Consider the following 27,747-nt stretch of genomic DNA (forward strand, 5'->3'; position numbering starts at 1 on the left):
TCCTGTCGCTCTCTATTTTCCGTTTTAGAGGTAGTAGTTTGATGAATAGTGGGCTCTATTCCCCTCCCTAACAGTGTGACTACAGTGGGTCTGGGCTCAGATAGCTGAGAGACAAATGGGCCCCACTGCATGCAGAGCCCTGCGAGGTATTCATCTGGCCTCACCCCCTCCCTACTCTGATCTTATTTGACTATTTTCAGTCAAACTGAGATCCATTATATTTTTAGCCTTCTCATTTTACTATTACCAAAGTCCCAGCTACAAGGCATTCTTTACTCTGTGAATGTGTACACCCTTAATCGTGTTGGCGAGAGGTCAAATGTTGGTGGGGTTTCTCTCACCACAGGCGAGCCCTGAGGGATGCCCCATCTCCTCTCTGGCCTATGTTATCAGCTAAACATGTATACTCTTACTGCTCTTTATACACTCCTGGAAATTGAAATAAGAACACCGTGAATTCATTGTCCCAGGAAGGGGAAACTTTATTGACACATTCCTGGGGTCAGATACATCACATGATCACACTGACAGAACCACAGGCACATAGACACAGGCAACAGAGCATGCACAATGTCGGTACTAGAACAGTGTATATCCACCTTTCGCAGCAATGCAGGCTGCTATTCTCCCATGGAGACGATCGTAGAGATGCTGGATGTAGTCCTATGGAACGGCTTGCCATGCCATTTCCACCTGGCGCCTCAGTTGGACCAGCGTTCATGCTGGACGTGCAGACCGCGTGAGACGACGCTTCATCCAGTCCCAAACATGCTCAATGGGGGACAGATCCGGAGATCTTGCTGGCCAGGGTAGTTGACTTACACCTTCTAGAGCACGTTGGGTGGCACGGGATACATGCGGACGTGCATTGTCCTGTTGGGACAGCAAGTTCCCTTGCCGGTCCAGGAATGGTAGAACGATGGGTTCGATGACGGTTTGGATGTACCGTGCACTATTCAGTGTCCCTTCGACGATCACCAGAGGTGTACGGCCAGTGTAGGAGATCGCTCCCCACACCATGATGCCGGGTGTTGGCCCTGTGTGCCTCGGTCGTATGCAGTCCTGATTGTGGCGCTCACCTGCACGGCGCCAAACACGCATACGACCATCATTGGCACCAAGGCAGAAGCGACTCTCATCACTGAAGACGACACGTCTCCATTCGTCCCTCCATTCACGCCTGTCGCGACACCCCTGGAGGCGGGCTGCACGATGTTGGAGCGTGAGCGGAAGACGACCTAACGGTGTGCGGGACCGTAGCCCAGCTTCATGGAGACGGTTGCGAATGGTCCTCGCCGATACCCCAGGAGCAACAGTGTCTCTAATTTGCTGGGAAGTGGCGGTGCGGTCCCCTACGGCACTGCGTAGGATCCTACGGTCTTGGCGTGCATCCGTGCGTCGCTGCGGCCCGGTCCCCGGTCGACGGGCACGTGCACCTTCCGCCGACCACTGGCGACAACATCGATGTACTGTGGAGACCTCACGCCCCACGTGTTGAGCAATTCGGCGGTACGTCCACCCGGCCTCCCTCATGCCCACTATACGCCCTCGCTCAAAGTCCGTCAACTGCACATATGGTTCACTTCATGCTGTCGCGGCATGCTATCAGTGTTAAAGACTGCGATGGAGCTCTGTATGCCACGGCAAACTGGCTGACACTGACGGCGGCGGTGCACAAATGCTGCGCAGCTAGCGCCATTTGACGGCCAACACCAAGGTTCCTGGTGTGTCCGCTGTGCCGTGCGTTTGATCATTGCTTGTACAGCCCTCTTGCAGTGTCCGGAGCAAGTATGGTGGGTCTGACACACCGGTGTCAATGTGTTCTTTTTTCCATTTCCAGGAGTGTATTATTTCTCACCTCTGCCATCAATGTTGGTTTCAATGCCTCGATTTTATCACTCCTACAGACTTTCACATTTCGATCAAATTTCTGGCTGATATCACTTACTTCAGATGAACTACATCTCGAGTGAGGGACTGATGGCAACGCTGCTTAGTCTCTTAATCTGCTACCAACCAACCAAAATTTGGCTAGCAAGAAGACAACAATACACCAGACATTCTGAATTAGCAGGCAGTACCGTCAGGTTAAGTACTGCAGCTTATAGACAGGTAGGTAGAATCTGATCAGAAGAAGCCAACAATGGAGGTATCATGCTAGTGACCATACAGGCCTCAAATGGGGAAATATGACATAAGCGACTTTGAAAGGGGCACATTGTTATGGACTTGCACTTGGGAATGAGCATTTCGGAAATTGCGAATCTGACCAGCTGTTTGTGTTCTGCTGCCGTGAGCATTTATGTAAAGTGGTTGAAGGACGGTGAAACTATGAGTAGGCAACAAGGTATTGGACGTCCACACCTCATCCCACAATGTGGAGTTTGGTGACTTTTCCACTCTGCATAGCAACACGGCTGGCGATCTGTGACAGATTTGACGACATAAGACAGTGCTGGTGCAGGTACAAGTGCTTTACGTGCATTGTTCAGCAAACATTGTTGACACTTACATGTTCCCTTGTTGACTCACTATGATATCGTCAGTTACGATTGTAGTGGATACAAAATTACTGAGATTGGGCTGTAGATCAATGGAAACATGTTGCCTGGTCAAATGACTCATATTTTTTGTTACACCAGCTCGATGGGTGTGTCCAGATATGCCGTCATCCAAGCGAACAACTGCTTGAAACGTGAAGCATGCTATGAACATGGCCAGGGGCAGGATTAGGCCATGGGGGACATTCAGCTTTGCTTCTGTGGGACCAGTGGTAGTGATAGAAGGCACCATGTTAGCTGTGGACTATAGGAACATTATTGTGGGCGACCTGTACCCCTTCATAATTTATGTTTTCCAGCAGGACAACTGTACATGTCACAAGCCCATAAGCGTGCTACTGTAGTTTGAGAAGGATAATAGTGATGTCTTGGCCACCAAAATTGCCTGATCTGTAACCAATGGAACACATCTGGGATGATATGAGGTGTCAGCTCCACACCCACATATGAATGCCGCGTAATGTATTGGGATTGTGTGACCTGTGCATAGATATCTGGTGCCATATACCTCCAGAAACCTACCAAGGACTTGTCAGATCCATGCTATACAGAATCAATGTTGTACTACGTTACACTGCTGGACCAGTATGCTATCAGGCAGGTGGTAATAAATTTTTGATTCGTCAGTGAATAACATCTAGCCATGGGCTAAACCTCGGTCTGTCACCAACAGTGGAGGGTGAATCATTGATGTTCTGGCAAAACGACAGGAAGACTATTAAACGACCAGAAGCTGAAGATCTCGACACAAGTGCCCACAGTAGGCAATGTGTCAGAATGTGGCCGCGAAAGTCTCAACAATTTTAAGATTGAAACTTCCCAATAGGTTAAAATTGTGTGCCGGACGAGCACTCCTGGAACTTTTGTCTTTTGCTGGAAAGTGCTATACCAGCTGAGTTATCCAATCATGACTCACGACTCTCCATCACAGCTTTACTTCCGTCAGTACCGCATCTCCTACCTTTCAAACTTCACAGAGGGTCTACTGCATACTTTGCAAAACTTGCACTCCCTTCTTTACACTGTTGAGTGGGTCACAACACCCCACAATGCTTCGCATTGGTTAAGTATCGAAACTGTAATCGCAGTGAATGATATTTCAACGACCTAAAGCGGAATGACTTCATTCAAAAACTAATACATGTTACAAGTGGACATTGACAGTTTAGCACAAAAGAGCAGGCATCTAAACAAGTAAATTTGTCACACACTGCATTTAAGTTTCCAGACCATGCTATCAGAACAGCGGGAGTCATATATTTTCCAGCTATAGCCTGGGAGATTGTGGCATTGTTCTGAATGTCTTGCCTGAAATTTACTTCGCTCAGATAGAGAACAAACTCGTGAGGTGAACGCCTTAGACCTAATAACCAACAAACCCGAACTTTTCTGATCGATTAATTAGAGGAGACCATCAGTGACTCCCCTGCGTATCCGGGGGTAAGAATAGGCCCATGGTATTCCTGCCTGTCGTAAGAGTCGACTAAAAGGAATCTCACACCTTTTGGCCTTTATGTGATGGTCCCCTCTCGGGTTTGACCTCCATATTTTAAAATTATTCCGAACAGCGAGCTAATTGGGGAAGGGCGCCTTACTTGATGCATTGTATCCATCGGCACTGAGATATTTAGCCCCCTTTCTCGTCATCACATTGCAGTCCCTCCTATTCTCCATGTCTTGGGTGAGGATAAGCCGTACACTATGCAGTGTCGCTTCCTGCACTGATGACGACCACGGACTAATTTTCGCACCTAATACCCAGCACAGTAGCCAGTCCATTGTGGTGGGACCGCCATGTACCCTGTTGGTTGTAGCCCCCTGACAACACAGAGATCGCTCTACTGATGCCTGCGCCGTTAACTCCCCATGTATGCCATGGAGTAGATGCCTATTTCCCTGGGGCATTGGGACTCCAGGCAATGGCCATCCCACCAGGTGGCCCTTGCTCCGGATGGGTGGCGCCCGTGGGGAGGGCCCTTGGTCACAGTGGGTGGCATCAGGGTGGATGACACTCAATGTAGGGTGGCACATCTTCTCTTGCTGGTAGCCAGCCGCCAGCAGCCTCTAAGCGTTCGAGGGCTGACTTAAATGTGCAGAAATATGAACCCAAATCGTTCCCCTCCATGGCCACACATTGGGAGGAATGTAGGGCTTAAGAGAGACAGGATCCTTATTCTCCACGTTATTTAGTTTGCAGCAGAACTGATGGTTACTCTTTTCTGGAAACCAAGCCTCTGTTTTTTGTTGAGCACCTAGAAGATAAGTTTGGGGAAGTGACAGCGCTATCCAAAATGCGCAATGTGTCGGTTTTGATTCAGGCAGCATCCCCAACCCAGCCCTGGGCATTACTCACCTGTGACAAGCTGGGTGACATCCCTGTTTCGGTCACTCCCCACAAAAACCTCAATATGGTCCAGGGCATTATTTTTTATTGCAACCTTCTGTTACAGTCCGATCATGAGCTACGTGCTAGTTTAGAACGGCTGGGTGTTCATTTCGTCCGGCGCATTTACAGGGGACCAAAAGACAATAGGATTGCCACTGGTGCCTTCATCTTGGTCTTTGAAGGTGATTCATTACCTGAAAAGGTCAAGGTGATGGTGTACCACTGTGATGTCAAACCCTATGTCCCTCCCCCTATGCAGTGGTTTAAATGTTGGAAATTTGGGCACAAATCCTCCCAGTGCACTTCCAGTGCCACATGTAGAGATTGCTGACATTCACTACACCCAAATACTCCATGTGTGCCTTCTCCAACCTGTGTGAACTGTGGACAGCGTGACTCCCCCTGCTTGCCGGGCTGCCCGGTACTCCAAAAGGAGAGCAAAATTATGGAGTACAAGACCCCTGACAGGCTATCTTACCGTGAGGCTAAACTAAAATATGAAAGGCTACACCCTGTTCCCATGGTATCTTCTTACGCCACTGCCGCAACTGCGTCGCCATCGATGATGCCGTTATGCCCACCACCATCTAAGGCTGCTCCTGTGGGCCCTCAGGGCCACCCATCTTCCTCCCCCCTCCAGTTGGCTGGAGGGAACGCCTTCTTCTGCTGCTCCCAGAGCTTCCACTTTGGGAGCATCGCCCCCAAAAGCCAGGGACACTGGTCCCCTCCACCCCCCCCCCCCCCCACCCACCTGAGAAGCTCCTCTTGTGTGGAAGGGGTCCCTTGGGACTCTACCTTCCACGATGCCCCCCAGTGGTCCAGCGAACACCAGCCAGTGGCTGAAAGAGCCACTGGCTGCTGGTCGAAGGGCTTCAAGATCTTCATCTGTCCCTGAAGCTACTTCTGAGAAGCCCTCCCAGCAAGCCCCTAAGAAGCGGCGAGAGGGGAAAAATTCAAGCTCTGCGTCTGAGGACGAGGTGGAGATTCTGATGTCTCCTGAGGACCTAGATTTCGCCGATGCCTCAGATGCAATGGTACTGGGTGTCAATACTCAGCAAGTGGCGACAGGTGCTGCTGAGGTCTAATTTGCCTCCTGGGTCATTCCATGCCGCCCCAGACGACAGAAAGCGTCATTCTCCAGTGTAACTGCTGCGGTTTTTTCTCCCACCTGTCTGAGTTATGTCAACTCTTAAGCAGTACACCTGCCTTTTGCATTGTCCTTCAGGAGAACTGGTTTTGCGTTATGCGGACCCCGCCATTCGTGGCTACCGGGAGTACTATAAAAACCGTCCTGCCTGTGACAGACTGTCGGGTGGCGTATGTATTTTCGTCTTTACCTCTGTCTGTAGTGAATCTGTGCCCCTTCAAACATTTTAGAAGCTGTGGCTGTCAGGGTAAGGACACAACAGGAAATTACCATCTGTAACATCTACCTCCCTCCAGATGGTGAAGCACCACCCCATATATTGGATGCCCCCACATATTTCATTGTGGCACATGGCACATATTTGACCATTGATCCTGGTCTCCTCCCTTCTATCCACTGGAGAGTACATGACGACTTGTGTGGTAGTGACCACTTTCCACTTTTCCTGTCCCTACTGCAGCGTTCCTCATCTCAACGCCTGCCCAGGTGGGTTCTTCCCAAGGCTGACTGGAACACCTTTAAATTCGCTACCAACATAGTACATCCATCACATGCCGCCATCGATGAAGTGATCCATCGCTTCACTAATACCATTGTCACTGTAGCTGAATCAGAAATCCCTCGATCCTCCAATTGCCACCAGTGGAACTCAGTACTTTGGTGGTCACAGCCATTAGAAATAAGTCGGCGGGCCCTCCAATGACATAAGCGCCACCCCTCCCTGGAGAACCTTATTGCCTTCAAACAGCTTCGAGCACAGGCTCACCTCCTCATCAAACAAAAGAAGCAGGGGTGTTGGGAACGCTATGTCTCCACTACTAGAACAGGAACCTCTCCGTCTCAGGTTTGGACCGAGCTCTGCCGACTTTATGGCTACCAGAGACCCAGCAGGAGTACCTGGCATTTCCAGAAATGGAGCTGTATCCACCAATCCCGATGTAATTGCAGAACATCTTGCTACTTATTATGCTCGCATCTCTGCGATGGTGAATTACCATCCCACCTTTCGACTCCTCAAACAGAGGGTGAGTGACACCGCCTCTCCTTTCCTCTACGCCATCCTGAGCTTTACAATGCTCCTTTTAGTGAGTGGGAATTCCTTAGTGCCCTTATCGATTGAATCTGTCATCGGATTCCCAACGCCGCCTCCTGGCTGTCTTCAACCGCATTTGGTGTGATGGCGATTCCCATCGCAATGGTGGGAAAGTGTCATCATTCCAGTGCTAAAGCCTGGGAAGAACTCAATAGATGTTTACAGCTATCGCCCCATCAGCCTTACCAATGTCCTATGCAAGGTGCTGGAACGTGTAGTGAGCTCGCGGTTGTGTTGGCTCCTTGAGTCTTGAGACCTCCTGGCTCTTACCCAGGGTGGTTTTTGCCAAGGACACTCCACCATTGACAACTTCGTGTACCTGGAGTATGCCATTCGGTCAGCCTTTTCCTGGCGACAACACCTCATCGCCGTTTTTTCGATCTCACGAAGGCCTACGGTACTACTTGGCAACACCACATTCTCGCTACTCTGCAAGAGTGGGGTCTTCGAGGCCCACTCTCGGTTTCTATACAGACTTTTTATCATACCGCACTTTCAGTGTTCGTGTTGATGCTTCCCATAGTGCACCCCATACACAAGAGAATGGGGTCCTGCAGGGCCCTGTCCTGAGTGTCCCACTCTTTTTAATTGCCGTCAATGGTCTTGCACTAGCAGTAGGATCGTCAGTCTCTCCCTCATATATGCTGACGATTTTTGTATTTCGTTCTGCTCCTGTTCTACTGTTGCTGCTGAATGCCGTCTGCAGGGTGCTACACCGAAGGTACAGTCGTGGGGCCTCAATCACTGTTTCCAATTTTTGGCTGCCAAAACTTGGGTGCTGCACTTCTGTCGTCATTGTACCATCCACCCACATCCAAAACTTTACCTCAATGACCAACTACTAGAAGTAGTGGAGACTTGCCGCTTTCTGCGACTGGTCTTGGATGCCCACTTAAGTTGGCTTCCCCATATTCGTCAGCTTAAGGACAAGTGCTGTCGGAATCTTAATCTTATTCAATGCCTGAGCCACACCGACTGGCGTACTGATCATCGTACTCCGCTGCGGCTGTAACAAGTCATTGTAAAGACTCGTGTTGATTACAGAAATGTGGTGTATGGTTCAGCCGCCACTTCTGTACCGAGTCTACTAGACCCTGTCCACCACTGTGGAATTCGCCTCGCTATGGGAGCCTTTTGATCTAGCCCCATGAACAGCTTCCTTGTAGAAGCTGGCATTCCTCCATTGCGGCGCCTGCGGCAAATATTGCTCGCAAAGTATACTGCCCACATACATAGTTCACCTCACCACCCAAATTACCATCTTCTTTTCCCCAACATGGCGGTCCATCTCCCGCAATGGCGGCCCGGAGCTGGGAATCCCTTCGCTGTCTGTGTCTGTTCACTTCTTCGTGACCTTGACGCTTCCCCCCAACCACCTTTCCTGCAGGCTCGTTTCCATACACCTCCATGGTCCATACCTCGACTGCAGCTTCGACTGGACCTATTGCTTGGCCCCAAAGGCTCAGTCCCACCTGAGGTCTTCCACTGGAATTTTCTCTCTGTTCTTGGCGAGTTTGGGGGCTCAGAAATAATCTACACAGATGGATCGCTGGCCGGTGGTCTTTTTGGCCATACAGAACAACGCTCCTTGCTGGATGGCTGCAGCGTATTCCCTGCAGAGCTGGTTGCCATCTATCGCGCTCTTGAACATATCCGATCCTGCTCTGGTGAGTCCATCATCATTTGTAGTGACTCCTGAAGCAGCCTACAAGCTGTCGACCAATGCTTCCTGAGGCATCCTTTGGTACTGTTAATCCAGAAGTCTCTTTATGCCCTCTACACTAGTGGCCGCTCAGTGGCTTTTATTTGGACTCCAGGCCATGTCAGGATACTGGGCAATGAACATGTTGACTGCCTGGTCTAACAGGCCACCAGTAAACCATCTCTGGAGATTGGCCTCCCAGAGACAGATTTGCGAGCAGTCTTCTGCCACAAATTTTTCGCGGTTTAGGACACTGAATGGTGCACCCTGAGCACACCAAATAAACTCTGCACTATCGAGGAGACAACGAATGTGTGGCGGTCATCCATGCAAGCCATTTGCAGGGAATCGGTTGTCCTTTGTTGGCTCTGCATTGGCCATATGTGGGTAACACATGGCTACCTTCTCTGACGCAAGGAACCACCTTGGTGTCGCTGTGGCTCCCTTCTGAATGTCGTATACATCCTGCCTTAGCTGCTCTGCGGCGGACGTTTAATCTTCTCAGCACCCTACCTTCAGTGTTGGGTGACGATGCCTCAATGGCAGATTTAGTTTACGTTTTATTCGTGAGGGGGGCGTTTTTCCTTCTTTCTGGAGCCTCCACCCTCCCTCCATTTTAAATCTGTCACCCTTTGTTTGCATTCTTTCATCTTTTCCTTACATGTGTTCATCTCACCTTGCCTTTTTGTGGTGAACATTTTAAAGTGTTGCAGAGTGGCGGCTCATCCTCTTTTATTCTTGTGATCAGCCAGTCCAGACCATCTGCACTATGGTTTTAATGCCTTTTTCTACTTTTCCTTATGGTGTATGTCTTTTCGGTTTTTTGTTCATGCCATTCGTTTTCTTTATAGGTGTTGTTATACATTCCTTTTCCCCTTTTACTTTCCCAACCGTACTTCGGGAGTTCTTTTACCCTGAGCCTTGTTTGCATCAGGAACAAGGTACTGATGACCTTGTAGTTTGGTCCCTTCGTCCTATAACCAACCAACCAACCATCAGTTATCCGTAATGCTGTGATGGCATCAATGAGTAGGCCATATGGCAGTTACTGGTCGAAGATGTGGAGCAAAAATGGATAAAATTTAAAAGCATCGTACAATAGGGTCCTATACATTACACATATAAGTATCTACTTCCCAATAATATCTAGCTACACAAAATCTCATTCAAAATTTGATGTACTTCTGGCGTGTATAAAACTATTGTTGCAAGCTGAAATAACTGTCTGAAAAGCGATACTTATAAATTATTGAACGCCGTAATAATACTTACCTTCTTTCCTGATGTGATTAATAGTTATTAACCATTGGTATCAGCGTCTTTGTGAGGCGGGCTTTATCTTCTTAAGACTGAAATCCAGACTGCGAAATCATTTTCAGTATTTTATTCATTCAACACAACATCAATAAACACTGGAGACAACATATCTCCACGTACATTTGCAACATTAAACATAATGAACACAGAAAACTGATTCACATGATTTCAAAACACTTGAAGATCTGAGCAAAAAGTATCGAAAAAATGTTTAAAAGTCGCAGACAACTGACACATATATCGCGGGTTTGAAAATTATGAAACAACTGACCTACAATTGGTGCATCAACAACGTTTATAGAGTTTGTGTTCGCGCGACGGTTTTCCGAAAGAACAAATTTACCGAATTAGTGATAAACTGCAAAGTAAAAATGAATTACATTGCATATAGATATTTTTGGAATCTACTATTTATATGCAACACAACAGTGGTATTTATTTTTAAGGTTAATGGTATTCTGTAATAGAATGCTCTAGAAAAACAAGTCATTCATTTTTTTACATTAGTATTTTTCTGAAATATTGCTTTAAAGAAATTGTTTCCAGTGAATGTACGTTATTCCATTATCAAAGTGAATATAAAGTACCGTAATGAAAACTTAAGTATCACTTTATAGCTTTCAAATAAAACTTTTACTGTTTTCAATAATTACTCACTTCCCACACTGTACCTGGTAGAAACTATAAAAGAAAAACCTATATTAATTAACACAATCATGAGCTGTTTCTCCCAATTATTTCTTATTTGCCCCTGATGAAATAACAGGATAAACCTCGCTTGAGAAATATGTTTACGTATTGTGCAAAATCTTGATTGTTAGGAATGTTCACGCTAATTAATGATACGTTGTGATGATGTTGTTGCTGCGTCGGCCCCAACGTATCGTGTAATTCATATGTGAAGATGTATTACTATTCTTTTTCTTTTGTTCCGCATCGGCACATGGTTGGCACGATTATTAACAGATTTAGCCTGGTTACTTAGGGTGGCTTACCTATCGACACACCGGTTACCCCACGGGATGTAATATATACCCTAACTGTCTGCGCGTACCGTTATTCATGTGAAAGTGAGCGAATTTTCTGAATGTTTGCTAATCGTGTAACTGAGACGGGGCGTGGGTAATAGCCTGGTATTCATCTATTGCGATTTGGGAAACCACCCAAAACCCATATCCAGGCAGTCCCACACACCGATTGTCATTGTTAATCCGCCGGACGATTCCGATTCGGAACCGGTGCATCCCCCATCTCGTATCGGTGCTTTAACATGCACGGCTATCCGGGGGATCATCTATAAACATCTGTTGCGACCTACTAATTCAGACAGTATCATATCGTATAATATGAAGCTGGTATTGGTCTCTTCATGTTCTACATTAGCGTGCACCTTCACAACCAGTATGCTATGAACAAGGTTATTAAGGACAACAGAGAACGAGCATGGTCAAATAGCAAGCAAGAAAGTTGCCACGAAAGCAAAGAGAGCTGCATTACAGTTTTAAGTGAGCTAGAAGTCCAGCAAAAATTATTGCAATGAGAGCAACGCCAGAAGTGTTCAATGAATTCGAAAGTAATTGTTTACCATCTGACTACATATCCGAAGACGTTCTGGTCGCATGTAAACTCAGTAAGCAGATCAAAATCACGCAGTCAGTTGCATAAGTGGCCGTACTGGAATGAAACAGACGATGACAAACAGAAGACTGAATTACCTAATGCTGGAACGGCATATACTGATATAAGTTATAGTGTATCTGCGCCGATACAAATTCAACTGCAATCATTCGACAGAGGAAAGGCACATGGAGCGGATGAGATACTTTCAAGATTCTACAAAAAGCTTTCTCTCATTCTAGCAGCAGTTTATTGGAGCAACGAAGGGTACCAATTGATGGGAAAAGTAGTACAGCTCATTCCTGTTTTCAAAACAGGCCATCAGACAGATGCACATAATTATGGGCCTATGTCGCTGATGTCAATTTGTAGCAGAATTATGGAACATGTTGTATGCCCACCCATATTTTTGAAAGTAGATACTCCTCTATACAATTAAACATGTTTTTTGTCAGTAGAAGTCTGTAAAACACAGCTTGCTTGAGCTGTTCATCCATGAAATTCAAAGCGCCATAGACAAAGATACCCAGGATGATGCCGTGATCTTTGATATCAGGCAGATGTTTGATACAGTTTACTATTGTTGTTTAGTTAGCAAAATACGAGCCTACAGAGTGTAAAACCAGATTTGTTGCTGGACCGAGGACTGCCTAGCGAATAGAACTCGATATGTTGTTTGTGAGACAAGATTGAAGATGTAAAGCGGTTTTCATAAGTGCCATGAGAGAGTGTTATAGGACTGTTACTATTTACAGTTTGTATTACTAATCATCTTGTGAATAACACTGGAAGGCCATGAGACTGTTTATGGATAATGCTGTCTATAGGAAGGTTGCAATGCCAGAAGAAATGCAGGGAAATCTTGGTAGAATCAATTATATGAATGTGTGGTGTCTGGTCTTTGGACATGTCTGAAAGAACAGACACCATGCATTCATAGAGGCCTAATTGTTTCGCCTAGATGAGCAGTGGACCCACCTTCTTCAGTGCAGGTGTACATGTACGTCTGACCTCCTGCGAGACTCTGAGTAGCAAGCATGGAGGAAATGGAAAAGGACTGTGGATAGGTCGCGCTCGGTGGGAATGTGGATCAGTGTCATTTGCCAGTATTACTTCACGATGTATTTAAAAATTGGCAAAGAAAAGGCTATGTTATATACCTGTTTCTAAATAAAATAAGTTCAAGACAACTAAACCAGATTTCTGCTTTTCTTACCCTTATCACTATTCATTGCCTGTGGCTTATCACCATGATTTTTACCACTGACTAGTGTAAGTTGTGGCCTGATTGAAATTCATTTTCTGGCTGTGCTTCTATTACAGCTGAATTGACATCTTTGTCCATAATTTCATCCACTCATTCATGCATTGTTTCCTGTAGATCCTATGAAGAAGGAAAGAAAATCTTTAGTCTTGTGGAATGAGTTAAGATATTACATTAACAAACGAGAAAGAACCCTCAAAATTTAATTTTGCGAACCGTATTAACAATAAACCATTGCTGTACAGTCCTAACACATTTGTCTGTCATTTATAAGTGTTTCAACTTTGGAAATTTTCATTGATGTGAAAAATTCTGAATTACATCATGGTTTGGAGACCTTGTTAAACAATAGGTCCCCCTATAACTGGTAGTATAAGTCAGTTCGAAAGTTGGAGGAAGACAGCTGCATACCAAATCCAATATTATGCTGCCCAGTATTGCTCTGTGGTGTTGAAACCAATCTTCAGATAGATGACTGCTGTACCTTATACTACTAAATACTGTTTGTAATTATGTCAACTAAATGTGTCCAAACGAATCAGCAGAAAGCTACTGCTTCCTCAACCATATTCATTAGGAACTCTTTATCTCCTACTACTAACTTAAATATTTATAACCACACACTGGTATTTTTCAGAAAAAAATAATTACCTGCATTTGAAACAACAGAGACCTGTTCACAATACACCTTTACTTCTCATGAAGCTTAAGGCGGCGTTCACACTGCCGGCCGGGCCGAGCCGAGCCTGGCCGGGCCGCCGTCCGCTTTGATATCAAACACATGGTTTTGAACTGTGGTGTTCACACTGGCGGCCGGGCCGCGCCGACACGACGTGAGCCTCCCGGAGCCCAGCCGGCGACATCCCGAGTGTTCAATATGGTCGGAGCGAGCCGACCGCAGGCGAGAGCCTGTGGAGCAGCACTACAGCTTCTGCAGTACACGCATCACACGTCTCCCTTCTGCTTTCATCACAAGTGTGACTGCATACGTCTTTTATTTTAAGATGTTACTTCACATTTCACAATCAGTGAGGAAAAATTACGTTTATTATAATGATACGTGCGAAATTACTTTTATTTCATTTATTTAATCTACCGTATTTACACGCATTTACAACAATAGCTTGTCGGCGATTGCGGCATTGCCGCCACTGAATAGTTCACATTTACTTGTAAACGGAGGCAGATATGAGTGTCACTGAGGGACGGAAATGTGTCCCTACCAGATGACAATGCATTGTAAAGTCATTCTGTGGCACGTTACTATAAGCTGTTATCTGACATCTTTTTGCAACGTTCTTACTTTAATGAATTCAGAATAACATATACATGACATTAACTTGTGTCCATCAATTTGGTATCAGAAATTCGGCTAGTATGACAGTAATGATGCAGTTTCCAGATTATGGAACGAAGTAACCAAGGAGTGTGTTTCAGATAGTACACACAAATATAAATTATTTTCCTTTATAGTTTTATTTGCTTTATTTACAGTGAAATGAGATACACAAAAATACAGTAAATAGCTAAGTACTTTCAATTCCAAAATTTATTTTTGAAATGATTTTTAATTATTTTAAGTTGCATTTTTAACGAAAAATTCAATAAAAGTGTTCCTGACAGTTTTCGAACGTAATGTGAAATTTCTGTTGAACGTGTCACCAGCTGTCTGCATATCAGCATTGTTACAAAACTTTTCACCTGCAACATTGCATCCTTCTCTGTCAATGACAATATTAGGAAGTAGACAAATGCACTTGACTATGTGATCAGCTAAGTCAATGGATGTTTCAATTTCCTTCCTCAGTAGTCTCCATTTATTGGTCATTATACCAAATGCACATTCAACAATTTTTCTTGCTCTGGAATGCATATCATTGTATAGAATCTTCTCGTTGTCCAAATTTCTGCGAGGAAAAGGTCTCATCAAATTTTCTAATAAGGGGTAAGCTTCACCTCCCAAAATGACGTACGGTAGTTCCTGACACATTCCTTCAAGTCTTGTTGGTGGCGGTAATAACAGCTCCCCATTTGTAAGTTTCTTATATACCATACTTTCTTTAAACACGCCTGTATCAGACTGTTTACCGTAGGCACCAACATCTACAGCTATACATTTGTAATTTGCATCAGCAACTGCTTGGAGTACAATCGAATAATTCTGTTTGTAATTGTAAAACATGCTGCCAGAAAGTTTAGGACATTGGACACGTATGTGCTTCCCGTCTATACATCCAACACAGTTTGGAAATCCCCATCTCGTATGCATTTCACTGGCAATTTCTTTAAATCGAGAAACAGTTGGCGTTGGTAAATGAATGGGAGGAAGTGACTCCCATATGGTCATACAAACGTCTTTCACCAACACTGATACGGTGGACACTCCGAATCGGAATGACGACGCTAGTGCATGAAAGGAGATGCCAGTGGGCAGATATCTAAGAAAAAAATCGTTAAATGTGTTACTCAAGTGTGGTGTTGGACGAAGTTTTTACAGTTTTGTTTGCACAGTAGATACTTACTTAGTGCATCTCATTTCACAGTTGTACAACAATAAATAAATAAAGAGACATGGCCATACTATATTCTTTCAATTAAAATAATGAAATCGAAATGCAAAGACCTGAGAGACAGTTACAGAAAATAACTTGTATAACTTGGCGTAAGAAAGTAATGTGATCTATGGAATAGTATATTAAAATGCAGCTCCACTCGGGCTTTGTTCTGTCACACGATTTTCCTAAGTTCCAAGAGCTTTTGCACGTTCCTTATTAGTGGAAATAGAACCACTGCGTCAAAGGGCATTATCTCAAAACTGTTAGCCTGTCAATCTGCCTATCTTACAATGTAATGAAAAGAATTCTGTGAGGTCATCAGTGGCTCCACATGATGAACCATCACCACTGCCAAGCGCTGCATCATGAAGGAAAAAGAAGAAAAATGTTGGAAAATTCTGAAGGAGTATTTCTGCGATTCTTCGTTCAAGGCACAGCAAGACATTGCCCAAAATGACGAAGCTAATTACTTACTAATGATTCTCAGGAGTCCCATAAACTCTCTTCCCCTCAGAGGTAAGCGTTTGTGAAATTTAAAATACAAAAGCATGACTGCAATTAATTGGAGGTAGTGAATGCTGCGCAAAGTTCTACTGCAAACCAAAAAGTGTGTACTAACGAATCTTACCTTATCGTTATGCACAATTTTTCTTCTGCTGTTATACTTCTGCGAAAATTTGTGTTCGGTTTCGAAATTTTGTCTTGAATGTTCTGTAGCACATACTGAAATGTATTATGATTCATTCTGTAATATGAATAAAATTTTTCAGGATAGTTTTTAAGGTCCTCATGTTAAGAAAAAAAACTCTCCTAAATGTCTGTCGCTATTTATGGGCTGAATCAAAAATGGCTCTGAGCACTATGAGCCTTAACATCTGAGGTCATCAGTCCCCTAGAACATAGAACTACTTAAACCTAACTAACCTAAGCACATCACACATATCCATGCCCGAGGCAGGATTTGAACCTGCGACCGTAGTAGTCACGCGGTTCCGGACTGAAGCGCCTAGAACCGCACGGCCACCGAGGCTGGCATGGGCTGAATCCATGACCTCTTAGTTTTCTGTACTACAAACCTCGAAGAGTTACTGCAAAGTCAAAACAATACCAATAAAAGAGTGAAGACATTGTTCTACACGGCAGCACAGACTAGCTAAAGGAGAGCAACTGTTGACTGCAGCTGCGTCAGCTTGTCAGCTGTCGAAGGGTGAGGATTTTTTTAAATTTATTTGTTTGGCCTCTGGCAACTAACAGCCATTTAGCCAAAGAGTGGGGATTACCTTGACAGTGCAGCGCAGCCCGCCAAGGAAGAAAAAAAAAAAAAAAACAATGAAGAACAATGAAACGCACATCTGTGTCGATCTACAGTAGTTTCATTAACTCTCAATTATTTTTTCTGTCAAAGTAGACAACGAGACTACAGAATTGCGCTTCAGTTTCTGCAGTAAACGTATCACAAATCTCCAGTTTGTTTTTGTGATTAATTTTACACCAAAATTTATCAGACCTATCTCATTGACACTTCTACCTGTACATGTACTAAGCCAAGCCGTAACCGCGCGAACTCCGTGGCTTGCAGACGCGGCACTGACGCCACTGAATAGTGACAGATATCAGTATCATTATCATTTCAAAAACTTTTTGGTACTTTTACCTACATTTAATTCGCAACAATGTATGGTCTAAAACGGATCTAACAATAAACTACCCGCTACTTAACTTTTTCACTACAAGACTTTTAAATCAAGTGCACATCGTTGACAAATAGCATCATTTCACAATGACTGTTAAGAAATATTGAAAGATAAATGATTCAATACGAAGCTAAGGGCCGCGTTCACACTGCCGGGCGGGCCGACGCGTTACTGGCTGTCTCGTGCCTTGCCAGCTCAGGCCGACGTGTAGTATTTTCACATTGCGCGCCGCGCCGAGCCGGGACGGCGAAATGGAGGGAAAATCCACTTCTCCGATTTTCATGTTTTAAAAATTCTTTGCGGTATATAAGACTTCGTCACATCGTTTTATGAACTTATTTTTTCCTTAAAAGCGTTACTTACGTCGTGAAAAAAGAAAAAGTCTACTTTTCGTTTCGCGTGATTTCTTAGTTTCGTAACGCTTCTCAACCGATTTTGAAGAAAGTATGCGGCTAAAAAATCTGATTTTTGTACACTTTGTAGTATAACATCTTAGCTTCGTATTGAATCATTTATCTTTCCATTTTTCTTAACAGTCATTGTGAAATGATGCTATTTGTCAACGTTGTGCACTTGATTTACAAATCTTGTAGTGAAAAAGTTATGTAGCGGGTAGCTTACTGTTAGATCCGTTTTAGACCATACATTGTTGCGAATGATATGTAGCTAAAAGTACCAAAAAGTTTTTGAAATGATAATGATACTGATATCTGTCTCTGGTCACAAGTAATGCGAGCTATTCAGTGGTGTCAGTGCCGCGTCCGCAAGCCACGGAGTTCGTGCGGTTACAGCTTGGCTTAGTACATGTACAGGTAGAAGTGTCAATGACACAGGTCTGATAAAATTTGGTGTAAAACTAATCGCAAAAACAAACTGGAGATTTGTGATACTTTTACTGCAGAAACTGAAGCGCAATTCTGTAGTCTCGTTGTCTACTTTGACAGAAAAAAATAGTGGAGAGTTAATGAAACTACTGTAGATCGACACAGATGTGCGTTTCATTGTTCTTCATTGTTTTCTTCCTTCCTTGGCGGGTTGCGCTGCATCGTCAAGGCAACCCCCACTCTTTGGCTAAATGGCTGTTAGTTGCCGAAGGCCAAATAAATAAAAATCCCCACCCTTCGACAGCTGACAAGCAAGTCAGTAGAAAACGCAGCTGCAGTCAACAGTTGCTCGCCTTTAGCTAGTCTGTGCTGTCGTGTAGAACAATGTCTTCACTCTTTTATTGGTATTGTTTTGACTCTGCAGTAACTCGTCGAGTTTTTAAGTACAGAAGCACTAGGAGGTTATGGATTCATCCCATAAATAGCGACAGACATTTAAGAGAGTTTTTTTCTTTACATGAAGAACTTAAAAAGTATCCTGAAAAATTATATTCATATTACAGAATGAATCATAATACATTTCAGTATGTGCTACAGAACATTCAAGACAAAATTTCGAAACCGAACACAAATTTTCGCAGAAGTATAACAGCAGAAGAAAAATTGTGCATAACGATAAGGTAAGATTCGTTAGTACACACTTTTTGGTTTGCAGTAGAACTTTGCGCAGCATTCACTACCTCCAATTAATTGTAGTCATGCTTTTGTATTTTAAATTTCACAGACGCTTACCTCTGAGGGGAATAGAGTTTATGGGACTCCTGAGAATCATTAGTAAGTAATTAGCTTCGTCATATTGGGCAATGTCTTGCTGTGCCTTGAACGAAGAATCACAGATACGCTCCTTCAAATTTTCCAACTATTTTCTTCTTTTTTCTTCATGATGAAGCGTTTGGCAGTGCTGATGGTTCATCATGTGGAGCCTCTGATGAACTCACAGAATTCTTTTCATTACCTTGTAAGATAGACAGATTGAAAGCGAAGAGTGTTGAGATAATGCCCTTTGACTCAGTCATTCTATTTTCACTGGTAAGGAACTGTGCATAGCACTTGGAACTTAGGAAAATCTATTGACAGAACAAAGCCCGAGTGGAATTGCATTTTAATATACTATTCCCTGGATCACATTACTTTATTACGCCAAGTTATACAAGTTATTCTCTGTAACTGTCCCTCAGGTCTTTGCATTTCGATTTCATTATTTTAATTGAAAGAGTATAGAAGGGTGCAAGAAAAGTTTCTTTAATTATTTATTGTTGTATAACAATGAAATGAAATGACATGGACTAAGTAAATATATACTGTGCAAACAAAACTGTAAAAACTTCGCCCAACACCACACTTGAGTAACACATTTAACGATTTTTTTTCTCAGGTATCTGTCCACTGGCATCTCCTTTCATGCACTAGCGTCGTCATTCCGATTAGGAGTGTCCACCGTATCAGTGGTGGTGAAAGACGTTTGTATGGCCATAAGGGAGTCACTTGCTCCCATTCATTTACCTCCGCCAACTGTTTCTCGATTGAAAGAAATTGCCAGTGAAATACATACGAGATGGGGATTTCCAAACTGTGTTGGATGTATAAACGGGAAGCACATATGTGTCCAATGTCCTAAACTTTCAAGCACAATGTTTTACAATTACAAACAGTATTATTCGATTGTACTCCAAGCAGTTGCTGGTGCAAATAAAAAATTTATAGCTGTAGATGTTGGTGCCTACGGTAAGCAGTCTGATACAGGCGTGTTTAAAAAAAGTATGTTATATAAGAAACTTACAAATGGGGAGCTGTTATTACCGCCACCAACAAGACTTGAAGGAATGTGTCAGGAACTACCGTACGACATTTTGGGAGATGAAGCTTACCCCTTATTAGAGAATTTGATCAGATCTTCTCCTTGCAGAAATTTGGACAACGAGAAGACTATACAACGATGTGCATTCCAGAGCAAGAAAAGTTGTTGAATGTGAATTTGGTATAATGACCAACAAATTGAGACTACTGAGGAAGGAAATTGAAACATCTGTTGACGTAGCTGATCACATAGTCAAGTGCATTTGTCTACTTCATAATATTGTCATTGACAGAGAAGGATGCAATGTTGCAGGTGAAAAGTTTTGTAACAATGCTGATATGCAGACAGCTCGTGACACGTTCAACAGAAATTCCACATTACGTTCGAAAACTGTCAGGAACACATTTGTTGAATATTTCGTTAAAAATGCAACTTAAAATAATTAAAAATCATTTCAAAAATAAATTTTGGAATTGAAAGTACTTAGCTATTTACTGTATTTTTGTGTATCTCATTTCACTGTAAATTAAACAAATAAAATTATAAAGGAAAATAATTTATATTTGTGTGTACTATCTGAAACACACTCCTTGGTTACTTCGTTCCATAATCTAGAAACTGCATCATTACTGACGGTCATACTAGCCGAATTTCTGATACCAAATTGATGGAAACAAGTTAATGTCATGTATATGTTATTCTGAATTCCTTAAAGTAAGAACATCGCAAAAAGATGTCACAGACAACAGCTTATAGTAACGTGCCACAGCATGACTGAAAAATGCATTGTCATCTGGTAGGGACACATTTCCGTCCCTCAGTGACACTCATATCTGCCTCCGTTTACAAGTAAATGTGAACTATTCAGTGGCGGCAATGCCGCGATCGCTGACAAGCTATTGTTGTAAATGCATGTAAATACGGTAGTATAAATGGATGAAATAAAAGTAATCTCGCATGTATCATTATAATAAACGTAATTTTTCCTCACTGATTGTGAAATGTGAGGTAACATCTTAAAATAAAAGACGTGTGCAGTCACACTTGTGATGAAAGCAGAAGGGAGACGTGTGATGCGTGTACTGCAGAAGCTGTAGTGCTGCTCCACAGGCTCTCGCCTGCGGTCGGCTCGCTCCGACCATATTGAACACTCGGGATGTCGCCGGCTGGGCTCCGGGAGGCTCACGTCGTGTCGGCGCGGCCCGGCCGCCAGTGTGAACACCACAGTTCAAAACCATGTGTTTGATATCAAAGCGGACGGCGGCCCGGCCAGGCTCGGCCCGGCCCGGCCGGCAGTGTGAACGCAGCCGTGGACTTTGCTTCTTGCTATGCAGCTAAATTGAATTTTCAATCATTGAATTTAGGTAATCATATGTTGTGTTGGAGTAGTTTATAAGATATGTTTTTAAATTTATGTTGAGCTGGTAGGGATTCCCTATTTCTTGCTTTATGCTGGGTGACAGCATGTTGAAGACCTCTGCACCAGAATACACATTGCCACTTTGATTTCTAAACATGAATGTAATGCTTCCTTGAATATTATTTTGTGTCTTGTATTAGGGCTTACTAGGTGTAGCTACTGAAACGAATTGTTGGTGAGAACCATTGTAATTATCTTCAAAAACTAATCAAACATTGGAAAGTCAGGGATAGAATGTAACAATACGGGAGAAGGAAAGTTGCTACTCACCATATAGCGGAGATGCTGAGTCGTGATTGGCACAATAAAAAGATTCACACAATTGTAGCTTTCGGCCATTAAGGCCTTTGTCAGCAGTAGACACACACACACTCACACAAGTGTGTGTGTGTGTGTGTGTGTGTGTGTGTGTGTGTGTGTGTGTGTGTGTGTGTGTGTGTATGTGTGTCTGCTGCTGGCAGAGGCCTTCATGGCCAAAAGCTATGATTGTGTGAATCTTTTTATTGTGCTTATCGCGACTCAGTATCTTTGCTATATGGTGAGTAGCAACTTTCCTTCTCTCGTAATGTTAACTTCAAAAAATGTTAAATAGTGTATTTATACTGAGAACTAATTGGTAATATTGTTGTCACACTACACACAAGCCACTGTTGACTAGTCTTTCTCCTACATCACAATCTGAAGTTTTTCTAGCTACAACTCCAGTTTATTTACAGTTTTGTTGTTGTAGTTGTTGTTGTTGTGGTTGTGGTGGTCTGCATCCAAAGACTGGTTGATGCTACTCTCCATGCCAGTCTATCTTGTGCAATCCTCTTAATCTCTACACAACTACTGCAACCCATATACATTGGAATCTGCTTACATTATTCAAGCCTTGGTCTTCCTCTACAATTTTTACCCTCCACCCTTCCATCCATTACAATATTGATCCTTTCTTACTGTCTCAGTACTTGTCCTATCAATCAAAATCTTCTATTAGTCAGGTAGTACCATCAATTTCTTTGTTCTACAGTTCGATTCAATACCTCCTCATTTGTTATACAAACTCCCTTTCCAATCTTCATGATCCACATTTCAATTCTGTATAAGCCTACATTCAAGACATATACCTTCACAAAAGATATCCTGACACTTCAATTTTATTAGATTTCAGAAATTCTGTTCTTAGTATTATCAGTACACATTAGATATACTCTCTACTTTAGCCATCATCTGTTTTTCCCCCCTGCCCAAATAGCAAAACTCATTTACTATATTTAGTGTGTCACTTCTTAATATAACTCCCTCAGACCTGCTCTTCCAAGTTCTTTTCTGTCTCGGACATACTTACAATGTCACAGCGAACCTCAAAATTTTTATTTGTTCCCCTGAACTTTAATTCCCTCTCCATATTTGCCTTGGTTTCCTTTGCCACTTGCTCAGCATACAGATTGAATAACATGATAGATAGGCTCACTTTCTGGCCATCTACTGCTTCCCTTTCATATCCTTTAACTCTTATACCTGCAGTTTGTTTCCTATACATGTTGTGAATAACCTGAATAATTTGCTTACTGTATTTTATCCCTGCTATGTTCAGAATATCAAAAAGTGTATTCCAGTCAGTAGTGTAGAAATATTTCCCTAAATCTACAAATACTGTAAATGTAGATTTATCTTTCATTAACCTATGTTGCTAGATAAGTCATAGGGTCAGTATCGCCTCTTGCATTCCTGCATTTCTCCAGAACCTGAACTCTTCTTGCCAGTAGTTAGCTTCTAACAGTTTTTCCATTTTTCTACAAATAGTATCAGTGTTTCGCAGCCATGAATTTCTACATTGATAGTTCTGTAAATTTCGCACTAGTTAACACCTGACTTTTTTTGGAATTGATGTTAATATATCCTTCTCAAAGTCAGAGGGTATTTTGCCTGTCTGATATGTCTTGGACATGAGGTGGACTGCTTCATCATGGCTGGCTATATGAAGGATCTCAATAAGTTTGAGAGGATGTCGTCTACATCAGGGGACTTGTTTCGACTTAGGTCTTGTGGTATCATCTCCTACATCATCTTCATTTACTTGCTATTCTCTTTCTTTAGACCTGTCTTCAGGTTCATTTACTTATGTATACCACTTCCATATATTTCTTCCAGCTTCTCAGCTTTCAGCCAATGTGGTGGTGCAGTGGTTAGCACAGTGGATTTGCATTTGGGAGGATGATGGTTCAGATCCCCATCTGACCATAAAGTTTTAGGTTTTCTGTGATTTCCATAAATTGATTAAGGCAAATACAGGGATGGTTTCTTTGAAAGGGCACAGCCAGTTTCATTTTGCATCCTTAATCAATCCAAGCTTGTGCTCCATCTGTAACAACTTCATTGTTGATGGGATTTTAAACCCTAATCTTCCTCCCTTCCTTCTTTTACCCTTCAGATTTCTCTTCTTTTGTTAGTACTTCCTTGAGCTCTTGATATTCATAAAGCTGTTTCTTTTTTCTCCAAAGATCTCTTTAATTTCTTTATAGGTAGCATCTATATTTTCCTTTAATATGAAACTTTCCTGTACCCTCAGGTCTCTTCCACATAAGCATTCTTATTTCATGACTCTTAAACAAATTGTTATTAGTGATTAAATTATGCTCTGTGCAAAATTCTGCCAGGTGACTTCTCCTTTCATTCCTTTCCCACATTCCATTTACATACATGTTTTTAATTTTATTATGTGTGCATTGAAATTTCCTGTGATGCATATGCACTCATCAAAAAGAGTTTTGCATCACCTCGGTTCCAAGAGTTCCAGAACCTATACAGAAAACTGGAATAGAAATCAACATAAACATCATTTCCACTCTTTTTATTGCTCACACAAACCACACATTGCATGTTATACCACCATACAGCAATACCTTCAGAGGTGGTGGTCCAGATTGCTGTACACACTGGTACCTCTAATACCCAGTAGCACATCCTCTTGCATTGATGCATGCCTGTATTCATCATAGCATATTATCCATAAGTTCATTGAGGCACTGTTGGGTCAGGTTGTCTCACTCCTCAATGGTGATTTGGCGTAGATCCCTCAGAGTGGCTGGCAGGTCACGTCATCCATAAAAAGCCCTTTTCAATCTATCCCAGATATGTTTGATAGGGTTCACATCTCGAGAACATGCTGCCCACTCTAGTCAAGCGATGTTGTTATCCTGAAGAAAGCCCTTCACAAGATTTGCACAATGGGGGCATGAATTGTCGTCCATGAAGACGAATGCCTCACCAATATGCTGCCGATAGGGTTGCACTATTGGTCAGAGAATGGCATTCACATATCGTACAGCCATTACAGCGCCTTCCATGACCACAAGCGGCATACGTCGGCCCCACATAATGCCACCCTAAAACAGCAGGGAGCCTCCACCTTGCTGCACTCTCTGGACAATGTGTCTAAGGCATTGAGCCTGACCAACTTGCCTCCAGAAACGTCTCCGACAATTGTCTGGTTGAAGGCATATGCGACAGTCATTGATGAAGAGAACGTGATACCAATCCTGAGTGGTCCATTTTGCATGTTGTTGGGCCCATCTGTACCGTGCTGCATGGTGTCATGTTGCAAAGATGGACGTCAGGACAGAAGTTGTGAATTATGCAGCCTATTGTGCACAGTTTGAGTCATAACATGGTGTCCTGTCACTTCACAAAAAGCATTATTCAAAATGGTGGTGTTGCTGTCAGGGTTCCTCCGAGCGATAATCTGTAGATAGCGGTCATCCACTGCCATAGTAGCCCTTGGGTGGCCTGAGCGAGGCATGTCATCAACAGTTCCTGTCTCTCTGTATCTCCTCCATGTCTGAGCAACATTGCTTTGGTTCACTCTGAGATGCCTGGACACTTTCCTTGTTGAGTGCCCTTCCTGGCACAAAGTAACAATGTGGTATTGACCATCTAGGCATGGTTGAACTACAGACAACACAAGTTGTGTTCCTCCTTCCTGGTGGACTGACTGGAACTGATTGGCAGTCGGGCCCCCTCTGTCTAATAGGCGCTGCTTATGCGTAGTTGTTTACTTCTTTGGCTGGGTTTAGTAACATCTATGAACAGTCAAAGGGACTGTGTCTTCAGGAGTTCTGGGAGCTGGGGTGATGCAACACTTTTTTGATGTGTGTATTTTAGATGCGTACACTGTACTACACTGCATCATTGCATAATTGGAATGACTGCTGCTGCTTTAAAATTAAAAATGTTTTGTGTGTTGTGTTTTATAAATATGGGATCTGTTTTGACTAAGAAATGTCTTCACATATTTTTCAGTCTGTCTGTGAGCTTCAAAACTCTGTACGAGAAGGTCTTCTTATGTTCAAAAATTTACTAGATGAACTGAGGCATAATATGGAGATGGAGAAGCACACAATAAATAGCTTTTGCCAGGGTATGCAGGAAGCTATTGCGAAGACCCATGCAAATATGATAATGGAGGTACAAAGGTAACCTTCTTTTTTAAAAATTTTTCTACTAAATAAAAAAAATTATATGCTAACACGAATGGAAGCAGGAAGCCTTAAAAATGTACTATTATTGCATTTTGATTGATATCATAACGTAGTTTGAGTGTACATTATAGAATGAAACATTTGTGTGCATCATATGTAAAGCTTGGTTGACAGGGAAAGAATGTTTTATTTTAAGAGGAGCTTTTTATACCTGCTGCATGCCATACTGCAAAGCAGAATGTCATTGTAGGCCCATACATTTCAGGTAGTAATTACTATGTAGTATTGTTTGGTGTTGGCATATTTTTGATAGCAAAAACATGAAATACAGCCATGTGAATTTTAATATTGATTCTTTGAAAATATTGAGTGGGAAAGATAAGAAAGGAACTATCAGTAGTGAAGAAATTTCTAAATATAATTATTCAATAGGATAGGAGGAGGAGGAGATTAGTGTTTAACGTCCCGTCGACAACGAGGTCATTAGAGACGGATCGCAAGCTCGGATGAGGGAAGGAGGGGGAAGGAAATCGGGCATGCCCTTTGAAAGGAACCATCCCGGCATTTGCCTGAAGCGATTTGGGGAAATCACGGAAAACCTAAATCAGGATGACCGGAGAGGGGATTGAACCATCGTCCTCCCGAATGCAAGTCCAGTGTGCTAACCACTGCGCTACCTCGCTCGGTTCAATAGGATAACTTAGTAAATACATGTTCCTCAAGACACAATTAAACTGATAAGAAATATCGGGAAACAAAAAGAGAATTACAAGATATGAAGAGAAACCATTGAACACACATCACACCATTAAAAAAAAAAAAACCACTCTAGTAGTCCAAGCAAGTAGTGAGCAGGGTGTAGAAATGCATAATTTGAAAGAGTTCATAGTTCATGGTTTCAGTCAGTCTTGCGCTGTGTTAGCTGAAGATTTATATTACTTGGCTGCCTTGTTTTTATAATCACATTCCAAGTTAGAAACCTACTTTGTGCGTTGTGTACTTGTAACTGAAAATATGTAAATAAACAGAAAATCTCGTCCAGTTATTTCATGCATAAAAATGCTTCTATCAACAATGAGTAACTTTTGACTTTCAAATATGTTCCAATTTGATTTTTTAAAATAACATTAATACTTGATAGTGGCTGTTTATTTTATACACTGTGCCTATTAATTTTTGAATGCTTGCTGAACCTCTCAGTATTAATGTACATTATTTCTTATTCTCAGACATTTTTGTACCATTAAGCAGAGTTAAGTTAAAAAGCATAGGAGTCACTGCATTGAACATATCTTTGCTAATGTACATTATTTTCTACACTGTTTGTTAAAGAAATCACAATAAAGTGGCATTCGTTCCCACTGCAAGATAATGAAAAAAAAAAATATTTTTTAAAAGCCGCAAAGGACGTTTAACACAACACATGACCAATACAAAACAAAAGCGTAGCACTTTTATTTTTCTTTGTTCACTGGGTGGATCTCAGATTTCACCCTGGTATAGTGGACCATATATAAACTGAAAAATGTAACATTGTTTATAAACATGAGACTGACAAATCAAATAATTCTTAATTAATCATTACACTGAGTGGCCAAGGGTCATGGGAGGCACTTGATGTGATGTTGGTCATTGTCTCCTAAAGCGTACTTGGTGCACTTGTCTCCATAAAGTCCTGGCAGAAATGAGTTCTTGACAGCCCATATTCAAATTGATGGTGATCTGACTCAAAGTAGACTGTCAGTCACCATGCAATGCTCTTCGGAGGTGATGTGGCATCTGTTCTGTGACCATTTTAGGGCATCATGTGTAGTAGCTTACTGATGTCGAAACAATGTGTGTGTGA

At 42.7% G+C, this 27,747-nt stretch overlaps 1 protein-coding gene across 4 annotated transcripts in view; it reads left to right on the plus strand.

Moving 5' to 3' along the window:
* Positions 1-27,747, plus strand: part of LOC126298626 (uncharacterized) — a 489,726-nt gene that overhangs the window by 155,081 nt on the left and 306,898 nt on the right. For all 4 annotated transcript variants that reach the window (XM_049990033.1, XM_049990034.1, XM_049990032.1 and 1 more), the window contains one exon: positions 25,723-25,895. In XM_049990033.1, coding sequence (XP_049845990.1) covers positions 25,723-25,895 — 173 coding nt within the window. The remainder of the gene's footprint in view (positions 1-25,722; positions 25,896-27,747) is intronic.

This window comes from Schistocerca gregaria, chromosome X (assembly GCF_023897955.1).
Source record: "Schistocerca gregaria isolate iqSchGreg1 chromosome X, iqSchGreg1.2, whole genome shotgun sequence".
Taxonomy (NCBI): Eukaryota; Metazoa; Arthropoda; class Insecta; order Orthoptera; family Acrididae; genus Schistocerca; species Schistocerca gregaria.